General features: G+C 40.9%; 1 protein-coding gene across 23 annotated transcripts in view; it reads left to right on the top strand.

Annotated features, from left to right (window-relative positions):
• LOC103790443 (serine/threonine-protein kinase Nek5) overlaps positions 1-13751 on the top strand; it is a 53215-nt gene that overhangs the window by 14556 nt on the left and 24908 nt on the right. For 13 of the 23 annotated variants that reach the window (XM_035297411.3, XM_078354906.1, XM_078354988.1 and 10 more), the window contains one exon: positions 10657-10794. The exons of 9 other annotated variants lie outside the window; for them this stretch is intronic. In XM_035297411.3, the coding sequence (XP_035153302.2) occupies positions 10731-10794 (64 nt within the window). In that variant the 5' untranslated portion in view covers positions 10657-10730. Of the gene's footprint in view, positions 1-10656; positions 10795-12674; positions 12807-13751 lie in introns of all 23 variants that reach the window. One more of the 23 variants, XM_078355225.1, reaches the window with a different exon arrangement.

The following is a 13751-nucleotide window of genomic DNA, read 5'->3' as shown; positions in this document are numbered from 1 at the left end:
TTAGGTCCGATTTGTCTATTTTGGCTTTTGTTGCCAATGCTTTTGGTGTTTTGTTCATGAAGTCCTTGCCTACTCCTATGTCCTGGATAGTTTTGCCTAGATTTCCTTCTAGGGTTTTTATGGTGCCAGGTCTTATGTTTAAGTCTTTAATCCATCTGGAGTTAATTTTAGTGTAAGGTATCAGGAAGGGGTCCAGTTTCTGCTTTCTGCACATGGCTAGCCAGTTTTCCCAACACCATTTGTTAAACATGGAATCCTTTCCCCATTGCTTGTTTTTGTCAGGTTTATGAAAGATTGTATAGTTGTATGTATGTTGTGTTGCCTCCGGTGCCTCTGTTTTGTTCCATTGGTCTATATCTCTGTTTTGGTACCAGTACCATGCTGTTTTGATTACTGTAGCCTTGTAGTATAGTTTGAAATCCGGTAGTGTGATGCCCCCCGCTGTGTTCTTTTTGCTTAGAATTGACTTGGCTATGCGGGCTCTCTTTTGGTTCCATATGAAGTTCATGGTGGTTTTTTCCAGTTCTGTGAAGAAAGTCAATGGTAGCTTGATGGGGATAGCGTTGATTCTGTAAATTACTTTGGGCAGTATAGCCATTTTCACGATATTAATTCTTCCTAACCATGAACATGGAATGTTTCTCCATCTGTTTGTGTCCTCTCTGATTTCATTGAGCAGTGGTTTGTAGTTCTCCTTGAAGAGGTCTCTTACGTTCCTTGTGAGTTGTATTCCAAAGTATTTTATTCTTTTTGTAGCAATTGTGAATGGCAGTTCGTTCTTGATTTGGCTTTCTTTAAGTCTGTTATTGGTGTATAGGAATGCTTGTGATTTTTGCACATTGATTTTATATCCTGAGACTTTGCTGAAGTTGCTTATCAGTTTCAGGAGTTTTTGGGCTGAGGCAATGGGGTCTTCTAGGTATACTATCATGTCGTCTGCAAATAGAGACAATTTGGCTTCCACATTTCCTATTTGAATACACTTTATTTCTTTTTCTTGCCTGATTGCTCTGGCTAGAACTTCCAGTACTATATTGAATAGGAGTGGTGAAAGAGGGCATCCTTGTCTAGTGCCAGATTTCAAAGGGAATGCTTCCAGGTTTTGCCATTCAGTATGATATTGGCTGTTGGTTTGTCATAGATAGCTTTTATTACTTTGAGATACGTTCCATCGATACCGAGTTTATTGAGGGTTTTTAGCATAAAGGGCTGTTGAATTTTGTCAAATGCCTTCTCTGCGTCGATTGAGATAATCATGTGGTTTTTGTTTTTGGTTCTGTTTATGTGGTGAATTACGTTGATAGACTTGCGTATGTTGAACCAGCCTTGCATCACCGGGATGAATCCTACTAGATCATGATGAATAAGTTTTTTGATTTGCTGTTGCAATTGGCTTGCCAATATTTTATTGAAGATTTTTGCATCTATGTTCATCATGGATATTGGCCTGAAGTTTTCTTTTCTCGTTGGGTCTCTGCCGGGTTTTGGTATCAGAATGATGTTGGTCTCATAAAATGATTTGGGAAGGATTCCCTCTTTTTGGATTGTTTGAAATAGTTTTAGAAGGAATGGTAGCAGCTCCTCCTTGTGTGTCTGGTAGAATTCGGCTGTGAACCCGTCTGGACCTGGGCTTTTTTTGTGTGGTAGGCTCTTAATTGCTGCCTCGACTTCAGACCTTGTTATTGGTCTATTCATAGTTTCAGCTTCCTCCTGGTTTAGGCTTGGGAGGACACAGGAGTCCAGGAATTTATCCATTTCTTCCAGGTTTACTAGTTTATGCGCATAGAGTTGTTTGTAATATTCTCTGATGATGGTCTGAATTTCTGTGGAATCTGTGGTGATTTCCCTTTTATCATTTTTTATTGCATCTATTTGGTTGTTCTCTCTTTTATTTTTAATCAATCTGGCTCGTGGTCTGTCTATTTTGTTGATCTTTTCAAAAAACCAGCTCTTGGATTTATTGATTTTTTGAAGGGTTTTTCGTGTCTCAATCTCCTTCAGCTCAGCTCTGATCTTAGTTATTTCTTGTCTTCTGCTGGGTTTTGAGTTTTTTTGATCTTGCTCCTCTAGCTCTTTCAATTTTGACGATAGGGTGTCAATTTTGGATCTCTCCATTCTCCTCATATGGGCACTTATTGGTATATACTTTCCTCTAGAGACTGCTTTAAATGTGTCCCTGAGGTTCTGGCACATTGTGTCTTCGTTCTCATTGGTTTCGAAGAACTTCTTTATTTCTGCCTTCATTTCGTTGTTTACCCAGTCAACATTCAAGAGCCAGTTGTTCAGTTTCCATGAAGCTGTGCGGTTCTGGGTCGGTTTCTGAATTCTGAGTTCTAACTTGATTGCACTATGGTCTGAGAGGCTGTTTGTTATGATTTCAGTTGTTTTGCATTTGTTGAGCAGTGCTTTACTTCCAATTATGTGGTCAATTTTAGAGTAGGTGTGATGTGGTGCTGAGAAGAATGTGTATTCTGTGGATTTGGGGTGGAGAGTTCTGTAAATGTCCACCAGGTTTGCTTGCTCCAGGTCTGAGTTCAAGCCCTGGATATCCTTGTTGATTTTCTGTCTGGTTGATCTGTCTAGTATTGACAGTGGAGTGTTAAAGTCTCCCACTATTATTGTGTGGGAGTCTAAGTCCTTTTGTAAGTCGTTAAGAACTTGCCTTATGTATCTGGGTGCTCCTGCATTGGGTCCATATATGTTTAGGATCGTTAGCTCTTCTTGTTGTATCGATCCTTTTACCATTATGTAATGGCCTTCTTTGTCTCTTTTGATCTTTGTTGCTTTAAAGTCTATTTTATCAGAGATGAGAATTGCAACTCCTGCTTTTTTTTGCTTTCCGTTTGCTTGGTAAATCTTCCTCCATCCCTTTATTTTGAGCCTTTGTGTATCCTTGCATGTGAGATAGGTTTCCTGGATACAGCACACTGATGGGTTTTGGATTTTTATCCAATTTGCCAGTCTGTGTCTTTTGATTGGTGCATTTAGTCCATTTACATTTAGGGTTAATATTGTTATGTGTGAATTTGATACTGCTATTTTGATGCTAAGTGGCTGTTTTGCCTGTTAGTTGTTGTAGATTCTTCATTATGTTGATGCTCTTTAGCATTCAGTGTGATTTTGGAATGGCTGGTACTGGTTGATCCTTTCTATGTGTAGTGCCTCTTTTAGGAGCTCTTGTAAAGCTGGCCTGGTGGTGACAAAATCTCTGAGTACTTGCTTGTTTGCAAAGGATTTTATTTTTCCTTCACTTCTGAAGCCCAGTTTGGCTGGATATGAAATTCTGGGTTGAAAGTTCTTTTCTTTAAGAACGTTGAATATTGGCTCCCACTCTATTCTGGCTTGTAGTGTTTCTGCCGAGAGATCTGCTGTGAGTCTGATGGGCTTCCCTTTGTGGGTGACCCGACCTTTCTCTCTGGCTGCCCTTAGTATTCTCTCCTTTATTTCAACCCTGTTGAATCTGAAGATTATGTGCCTTGGGGTTGCTCTTCTTGCGGAATATCTTTGTGGTGTTCTCTGTATTTCCTGCAATTGAGTGTTGGCCTGTCTTGCTAGGTGGGGGAAGTTTTCCTGGATGATGTCCTGAAGAGTATTTTCCAGCTTGGATTCATTCTCTTCATCACATTCTGGTATGCCTATCAAACGTAGGTTAGGTCTCTTCACATAGTCCCACATTTCTTGGAGACTTTGTTCATTCCTTTTTGCGCTTTTTTCTCTGATCTTGGTTTCTCATTTTATTTCATTGAGTTGATCCTTGACTTCTGATATTTTTCTTCTGCTTGGTCGATTCGGCTATTGAAACTTGTGAATGTTTCGCGAAGTTCTCGTATTGTGTTTTTCAGCTCCTTTAATTCATTCATATTCCTCTCTAAGTTATCCATTCTTTTTATCATTTCCTCGAATCTTTTTTCAAATCTTTTTTCAAGGTTCTTAGTTTCTTTGCATTGATTTAATACATGATCTTTTAGCTCACAAAAGTTTCTCATTATCCATCTTTTGAAGTCTAATTCCGTCATTTCATCACAGTCATTCTCCGTCCAGCTTTGTTCCCTTGTTGGAGAGGAGTTTTGGTCCTTTCTAGGAGGCGAGGTGTTCTGGTTTCGGGTGTTTTCCTCCTTTTTGCGCTGGTTTCTTCCCATCTTTGTGGATTTGTCCGCTGGTCGTCTGCGTAGTTGCTGACTTTTCGATTGGGTCTCTGAGTGGATACCCAGAATGTTGATGATGAAGTATTTCTGTTGCTTTGTTTTCCTTCAACCAGTCTAGCCCCTTCACTGTATGACTGCTCAGGTACGCTCCAGACCCTGCTTGTCTGGGGTGCACCTCTAGCTGCTTTGGCACAGCGAGGGATGCTACCAGTTTCTTTTTCTGCTATCTTTGTCCCAGGATGATGCCTGCCTAATGTCAGTCTTTTGGATATGGAGGGGTCAGGGAGCTGCTTGAGGAGACAGTTTGTACTTTATAGGGGCTTAATTGCTGAGCTGTGAGCTCTGTTGTTCATTCAGGGCTGTTAGGCTGCTATGTTTGATTCTGCTGCAACGGAGCTCATTAAAAAAACCCTTTTTTTTTCTCAAATGCTCTGTGTTGAGGGGTTTGGGCTTTATTTTTGGATGTCCGTTGAGGTCCTGCCCAGCTAGGATGCAGACTAGCCACTGTTTGTCTGCCGAGGCTCCGCCCTGCTGTCGTGAGGCTCACCCTGGCTCCGCTGTTCTGCTGTGTTCTCCGCCAGGCCCTGAGGCGGAGTCTCTCTGTTGTAGCGGGTTGCCTCGGCAACGGCTGGCTGCGTCAGCAATGGGCGTGTAACTCAGTTGGGGCGGGTTGCCTCGGTAATGGTGGACGCCCCTCCCCCACAGAGCGTCTCGGGCCGTCTGCACAGGGCTTGTTTGAAATCACGGTTTTATTTGTCCCACTAGGCCACCCCTAACGCTCTGTCCCTGAAATCCCCTGGGCTGGCCCACTGTCCAAGTCTAGCTCAGTCTCAAGTCCAGCCCTCTCACGTCTCCGGTTGCCAGTTCAACAGGGCACCCAGACAAGCGCGCCCTGTGGGGAGCACTGGGCAGGGCTGGCCGCCGCCACCCCGGCTGCCGGCTTCGCCAGGCGGAGGTTCTGCCTGGCGTCCCGCGTCTCCTGTTCACTTGGGAATTTCCCCGTTCCGTGGGCAACAAAGATCAGTCTGGAAATGCAGCTCAGACTCACCTCTCCGCGGACACAACGAGAGCTCCAATCCTGGGTTGTTCTCACAGTGCCATCTTGAGTCCCCGAGCTTTTTTTTTTTATTAATTAAGAAAATGAAACAGATTGCATTTCTGTGGAAAAGTACTCATAGATGCCTGAAGGAATTTGTTTATTTGTGTCACTGATATTTCCTTAGCATTTAGCTATATTGGCTAGTCAATCAAACACTAAGAATAAAAGTAAAGCAATGTTGACACCTGTTTGCCATTTCAGTCTTATATATCTATGTTAGAACAAGGGTGGTCATTTTTCTGGTTTTGAATATACCTGCTATTAAACTACCTCTGAGTTTCTAAGAACTGTTTGGAGCAATTAGTTCCACTTTGCTTTTGAATTAGTTAGTTATTTCCTTACACCCAGGGTTTTCCACGAATACTGCAGCTGCTGCTGCAAACAGGAGGCAGTGGGAAGGAGGAGCACCTCAGACTCTGCTGCAGATGATGGTAGTGGCTTACATCACCTCCACCTGCCCCACAGGGCCTGACGGTGTGTCTGTGCTTAGTGTCAGTCATCAGGAAGGGAAGACCAAGGCCCCGTAGAGCCTGGTGCTCATCTTGATGTGATAGTCTACTTCTCAGTACAACCCCCTATAGATCTTGTATAGGACACTTTCAAAGATCTTGATTTGATATCTCCATAGAGACTTGCCTGCTAATTATCCTGGACAAATGGCCACTCTAGACATGCACATATAAGGGAGGAAAAATCTAGGATGTCACCTTCCTCAGAGTGAGGAAGCGTACACGAGGAAGGCAGCTGACTTGATTTGCCTTCCAAGGCCAGCTCAACTGTCTTGCTATTTCATAGGCTTATTTTTGTTTTCACCAGTAAAATTAGAATTAAAAGAGTAGCTATCCATATAGATTTAGAGAGTTAGTAGTTCAAAGATACATATAAATTGCTTTGAAGTCAATGTGCTATTGAAATGTTAAGAATATTTAGGATATGATGATGTTTTCTACCTAAATTCCTTTTTTTTAAAAAATTTTTTATTGCATTTTAGGTTTTGGGGTACATGTGCAGAACATGCAAGACAGTTGCATAGGTACACACATGGCAGTGTGTTTGCTTCCTTTCTCCCCTTCACCCACATTTGGCATTTCTCCCCAGGCTATCCCTCCCCAGCTCCTCCCGCTGCTGGCCCTCCCCTTTTCCCCCCAATAGACCCCAGTGTTTAGTACTCCCCTCCCTGTGTCCATGTGTTCTCAGTTTTCTTCACCTGCCTATGAGTGAGAATATGCGGTATTTCATTTTCTGTTCTTGTGTCCGTTTGCTGAGAATGATGTTCTCCAGATTCATCCATGTCCCTACAAATGACACGAATTCATCATTTCTAATTGCTGCATAATATTCCATGATGTATATGTGCCACATTTTCCCAATCCAGTCTATCATCAATGGGCATTTGGGTTGGTTCCAGGTCTTTGCTATTGTAAACAGTGCTGCAATGAACATTCGTGTGCATGTGTCCTTATAATAGAACGATTTATAGTCCTTTGGCTATATACCCAGTAATGGGATTGCAAGGTAAAATGGAATTTCTATTTCTAAGGCCTTGAGGAATCGCCACACTGTCTTCCACAGTGGTTGAACTAATTTACACTCCCACCAACAGTGTAAAAAGTGTTCCTATTTCTCCACATCCTCTCCAGCATCTGTTGTCTCCAGATTTTTTAATGATCGCCATTCTAACTGGTGTGAGATGGTATCTCAATGTGCTTTTGATTTGCATCTCTCTAATGACCAGTGATGATGAACATTTTTTCATATGATTGTTGGCCTCATATATGTCTTCTTTTGTAAAGTGTCTGTTTATATCCTTGGCCGATTTTTAAATGGGCTTGTTTGTTTTTTTCCTCTAAATCTGTGTGAGTTCTTTGTAAATTCTGGATATCAGCCCTTTGTCAGATGGGTAAACTGCAAAAATTTTTTCCCATTCTGTTGGTTGCCCATTCACTCTAGTGACTGTTTCTTTTGCCGTGCAAAAGCTGTGGAGTTTGCTTAGGTCCCATTTGTCTATTTTGGTTTTTGTTGCCAATGCTTTTGGTGTTTTGTTCATGAAGTCCTTGCCTACTCCTATGTCCTGGATGGTTTTCCCTAGATTTTCTTCTAGGGTTTTTATGGTGCCAGGTCTTATGTTTAAGTCTTTAATCCATCTGGAGTTAATTTTAGTGTAAGGGGTCAGGAAGCGGTCCAGTTTCTGCTTTCTGCACATGGCTAGCCAGTTTTCCCAACACCATTTATTAAACAGGGAATCCTTTCCCCATTGCTTGTTTTTGTCAGGTTTATGAAAGACTGTATAGTTGTATGTATGTTGTGTTGCCTCCGGTGCCTCTGTTCTGTTCCATTGGTCTATATCTCTGTTTTTGTACCAGTACCATGCTGTTTTGATTACTGTAGTCTTGTAGTGTAGTTTGAAGTCCAGTAGTGTGATGCCCCCCGCTGTGTTCTTTTTCTTAGAATTGACTTGGCTATGCAGGCTCTCTTTTGGTTTCATATGAAGTTCATGGTGGTTTTTTCCAGTTCTGTGAAGAAAGTCAATGGTAGCTTGATGGGGATAGCGTTGATTCTGTAAATTACTTTGGGCAGTACAGCCATTTTCACGATATTGATTCTTCCTAACCATGAACATGGAATGTTTCTCCATCTGTTTGTGTCCTCTCTTATTTCCTTGAGCAGTGGTTTGTAGTTTTCTTGAAGAGGTTCCTTACGTTTTTTGTGAGTTGTATTCCTAGGTATTTTATTCTTTTTGTAGCAATTGTGAATGGCAGTTGATTCCTGATTTGGCTTTCTTTAAGTCTGTTATTGGTGTATAGGAATGCTTGTGATTTTTGCACATTGATTTTATATCCTGAGACTTTGCTGAAGTGCTTATCAGTTTCAGGAGTTTTTGGGCTGAGGCAATAGGGTCTTCTAGGTATACTATCATGTCATCTGCAAATAGAGACAGTTTGGCTTCCACCTTTCCTATTTGAATACCCTTTATTTCTTTTTCTTGCCTGATTGCTCTGGCTAGAACTTCCAGTACTATATTGAATAGGAGTGGTGAAAGAGGGCATCCTTGTCTAGTGCCGGATTTCAAAGGGAATGCTTCCAGTTTTTGCCCATTCAGTATGATATTGGCTGTTGGTTTGTCATAAATAGCTTTTATTACTTTGAGATACATTCCATCGATACCGAGTTTATTGAGGGTTTTTAGCATAAAGGGCTGTTGAATTTTTTTGAATGCCTTCTCTGCATCAATTGAGATAATCATGTGGTTTTTGTTTTTGGTTCTGTTTATGTGGTGAATTACGTTGATAGACTTGCGTATGTTGAACCAGCCTTGCATCACCGGGATGAATCCTACTTGATCATGATGAATAAGTTTTTTGATTTGCTGTGGCAATTGGCTTGCCAATATTTTATTGAAGATTTTTGCATCTATGTTCATCATAGATATTGGCCTGAAGTTTTCTTTTCTTGTTGGGTCTCTGCCAGGTTTTGGTATCAGGATGATGTTGGTCTCATAAAATGATTTGGGAAGGATTCCCTCTTTTTGGATGATTTGGAATAGTTTCAGAAGGAATGGTACCAGCTCCTACTAGTTTATGTGCATAGAGTTGTTTGTAATATTCTCTGATGATGGTTTGAATTTCTGTGGAATCTGTGGTGATTTCCCCTTTGTCATTTTTTATTGTATCTATTTGGTTGTTCTCTCTTTTCTATCAATCTGGCTAGTGGTTTGTCTATTTTGTTGATCTTTTCAAAAAACCAGCTCTTGGATTTATTGATTTTTTGAAGGGTTTTTCATGTCTGTATCTCCTTCACTTCTGCTCTGATCTTGGTTATTTCTTGTCTTCTGCTAGGTTTTGAGTTTTTTTGATCTTGCTCCTCTAGCTCTTTCAATTTTGACGATAGGGTGTCAATTTTTGATCTCTCCATTCTCCTCATATGGGCACTTATTGCTATATATTTTCCTCTAGAGACTGCTTTAAATGTGTCCCAGAGATTCTGGCATGTTGTGTCTTCTTTCTCATTGGTTTTGAAGAACTTCTCTATTTCTGCCCTCATTTCATTGTTTATCCAGTCAACATTCAAGAGCCAGTTGTTCAGTTTCCATGAAGCTGTGCAGTTCTGGGTCGGTTTCTGAATTCTGAGTTCTAACTTGATTGCACTATGGTCTGAGAGACTGTTTGTTATGATTTCAGTTGTTTTACATTTGCTGAGGAGTGCTTTACTTCCAATTATGTGGTCAATTTTAAGTAGGTGTGATGTGGTGCTGAGAAGAATGTATGTTCTGTGGATTTGGGTGGAAAGTTCTGTAAATGTCTATCAGGTTTGCTAGTTCCAGGTCTGAATTCAAGCCCTGGATATCCCTGTTGATTTTCTGTCTGGCTGATCTGTCTAATATTGACAGTGGAGTGTTAAAGTCTCCCACTATTATTGTGTGGGAGTCTAAGTCCTTTTGTAAGTCGTTATATGTACCTGGTTGCTCCTGTATTGGGTCCATATATGTTTAGGATCGTTAGCTTTTCTTGTTATATCGATCCTTTTACCATCATGTAATGGCCTTCTTTGTCTCTTTTGATCTTTGTTGCTTTAAAGTCTATTTTATCAGAGATGAGAATTGCAACTCCTGCTTTTTTTTGCTCTCCATTTGCTTGGTAAATCTTCCTCCATTTCTTTATTTTGAGCCTTTCTGTATCCTTGCATGTGAGATGGGTTTCCTGGATACAGCACACTGATGGGTTTTGGTTTTTTATCCAATTTGCCAGTCTGTGTCTTTTGATTGGTGCATTTAGCCCATTTACATTTAGGGTTCATATTGTTATGTGTGAATTTGATATTGCCATTTTGATGCTAGCTGGCTGTTTTGCCCATTAGTTGATGTAGATTCTTCATTATGTTGATGTTCTTTAGCATTTAGTGTGATTTTGGAATGGCCTAAATTCCTTCATTTATATTTGAACCTCTGACATAGCCTTTCCTTAGAAGAGGTTCATAGCAGCCTCCAGCCTCTGAGCGTTATCTTCACAGGTGGTGAAGATTTGAATTACTTATTTTCTATGTTCTTGATAACACTGGGCTGAGAGGGAGCTAAAATTCGTATGTGTGCTGTAAGTTGAATTATGTAAATGTATCACTGAAATGAGCTATTGTGTGTAAATTGAATGATACCTTAATAAGATAATTGAGGGGAAGCGCAATTAAAATAGGCAAATAGAATAGAAATTTTATCACACCAAAAAAGCTAGTTTACAAAACTATGACTCTCCCCGTCATCAGCTATGTGACCAGAAGTCGCTAAATTTTTCTATATTTCTGCTTCTTTGTTAATAAAATTAGAGGTGGGGTTAGGTTACCTCCTAACATTCTGTGATCTTATACAAATGCTAATGAGAAGCATTTTTATTTTTAATAACATGAAAAACATCTCTTCAGATGGCCAAGATATTGGGATTGAAGGCATTCCACAAAATAGGGAACAGTGGCTGCATGAAGCTCCAGGAACTTTAATGAGTATTTTGGCAGCAGCACATCTAACGAGTTTCCCATTTTCTGCTGATAAAGGAGAATTTGGTATGTAGATTATTTTTAACAACATAACCAGTCCCCAGAGGAATTTTGTCAAAGATTTGCAAATTCTGAAAGGGGATAAAAATGCCTTCAGCTGGGAGAGAGAACTGGGAGGGTGTCTAGCCTTTTCAGAAGCCAATTTGCTTGGTCCAATCCTGTTCCAAATGCAACTAACAAAAGACACGAGCTTCCCGGGCGAGTGGTGTAATTTTCTTTAATGCAATCAGCTGACAATTGGTGAAAAGTTTAATTAGGGCTAGGGGCTTTGTAGCTGATTATCTAGTATTGTTTTGCTCTACCGGAGAGAGTCACTTTATTTCTGACAGCTATTCACTGGACTCAGATTACTATCCCACAGGCAATAAAAATACACCATAATATCATTTTTTTCCCTCCAATTTTTAGCAAGATTCTTCTTTTGTTTACTTTAAGGCAGGCATCCCCAACCCTCCGGCTGCAGACCTGTAAAGCCTGTGGCCTGTTAGGAACCAGGCCACACAGCAGGAGGTGAGTGGAGGCCAGGTGAGCCTTACTGCCTGAGCTCCGCCTCCTGTCAGAGCAGCAACTGCATTCAGTTCTGCATTCAGTTCTCATAGGAGCACAAACCGTATTGTGAACTGTGTGTGTGAGAGATCTACCATGCACACTCCTTATGAGAATCTAATGGCTGATGATCTGAGGTGGAACAGTTTCATCCTGAAACCACCCTCCTTCCCTGCCCCTGTGGAAAAATTGTCTTCTATGAAACTGGTCCCTGGAGCCAAAAAGGCTGGGAACCGCTGCTTTAAGGGGAAGCCAACCATCATTTTCTAAAATTTGAGGGGCCTGGATATAATAGCTCACACCTATAATCTCAGGACTTTGGGAGGCCAAAGGAGGAGGATCTCTTGAGGTCAGGAGTTTGAGGATGCTCTGAGCTATGATCACTGCTCTCCAGCCTGGGTGACAGAACAAGAACTTGTCTCTAAAAATAAAAATAAAAAATGAAGCCAGGCACAGTGCCTCATACCTGTCATCCCAGCACTTTGGGAGGCTGAGGCGGGTGTATCACATGAAGTCAGGAGTTTGAGACCAGCTGGCCAACATGGGGAAACCCCATCTCTGCTAAAAACACAAAAATTAGCTGGGCATGGTAGCACACACCTGTAATCCCAGTTACTCAGGAGGCTGAGGCAGGAGAATTACTTGAACCTGGGAAGTGGAGGTTGCAGTGAGCCGAGACCACACCATTGCACTCCAGCCTGGATGACAGAGCAAAACTCCATCTCAAAATAATAACAATAAAGAAAGATTGAGGGAAATCACATGATAATTCTATCTTATATAACATATTGAAGTGTGAAGTGGTACAAGAAAAGCTACTGCAGGCAAGCAGGGGATTCCAGGAGTATCTGCACGAGTGTGAGGTCTGGGACCTCGTATTGTGGAGAAGTGAGGGTGAGCAACAAGTAGAAAAACTAAGGTACTAGATATTCTTGGAGGCTGATAAATGTTTACAAAATTAAATACCACTACAAAAACATAGTAATTTTTAATTGTCAGTTGAGTCCCAACAATTAATGAATACACATTTTATAGTATTTTGAAAGAGGCTTTCTAGTGGAATTTTTTTTTTAATGTGGAACAGGACATTTTACTAATACATCTAAATATCTTTGTTTCTCTGAAGTAAGAAGCCAAAAGTTTAAGATTATAAACTCATAATTTGTCATTAATATCTTAGCATTGTTATTTGGAGATGATCTAGATAGTTAATGAATACCTATCATTTAATTTAGCTTAGCAAAACTCGAAGAGGAAAAGTTACGAAAAGGATTTGAAAAACCTTTTCAAAGTAAACACCATATAAAACCTAATTATTATTAAAATTTTTATCTGGCCAGGCTCATGGCTGTAATCCCAGCCCTTTGGGAGGCTGAGGCAGGAGGATCACTTGAGCACAGGAGTTCGAGGCTGCTGTGAGCCATGATCATGCCACTGCACTCCAGTCAGTGTGACCGAACGACACTCCAACTGTAAACAAACCTCTTATTTCATTACATTTATTTATTCATTCTTAACAACTATGTTAGGACATTTTCAGGAAACATTGGCAAATCTAACCATCTTCTTTCTTTATTAAATCATTTCTACAGTTTTGTGAATGTTAGGCAGTCATTACCTAAGCAAAAGCCCTAAAGTTAATACATGGATGTTTTGCTGATCAAATGACCTAGCTGCTTTCATTAACCAAAAAACCAGTCTTATTTACCAAAAATTTACCCAAGTTACCTGAATTAAAAGGCATTTGAGTTCATTTCTACTTTCATTGATAAAATATTTCATTTAAGTAGTTACTTTTTCTTTAAGCCAATTAACTATACCTCTTTCATATGTTTCACTGCCAAGTGAAGTGTCAACCAAATACAGGTTTGGCCACCCTCCGCTTGCAAAATTGAATAACGAGAACAAGGTGCAGTAGAAAGAAAGTGACTTTATTTTCCAGTGCTAGCAGTGGGGAGATGGTTCAGGCTCCTGCCTTAATAAAACCGCTTCAAAATTCTCAGGCAAAATGCTAGGGCTTAAGAAGGGGAAGTTTGGTATGGAGGGCATGTGGGATGAGGTGGTACAAGTCTATGAGATTTGTTCCAATGACTTGTCTTGTTTGTTTGTTTGTTGAGATGAAGCCTCGCTCTGTTGCCCAGGCTGGAGTGCAGTGACACAGTCTCCACCTCCCGGATTCAAACGATTCTTCTGCCTCAGCCTCCTGAGTAGTTGGGACTACAGGCATGCACCACCACACTCAGCTAATTTTTGTATTTTTAATAAAGACGGGGTCTTACCATATTGGCCAAGCTTGTCTTGAACTCCTGACCTTGTGATCTGCCTGCCTTGGCCTTGCAAAGTGTTGGGATTACAGGCATGAGCCACTGCGCCCGGCCAGGATGACTTATTTTGAGTTCTTGCCCCATCTGGTGATT

Source organism: Callithrix jacchus, chromosome 1, assembly GCF_049354715.1.
Source record: "Callithrix jacchus isolate 240 chromosome 1, calJac240_pri, whole genome shotgun sequence".
Lineage (NCBI taxonomy): Eukaryota > Metazoa > Chordata > Mammalia > Primates > Cebidae > Callithrix > Callithrix jacchus.
The sequence above is the reverse complement of the archived record's forward strand: the minus strand, read 5'-3'. Positions and strand labels throughout refer to the sequence as shown.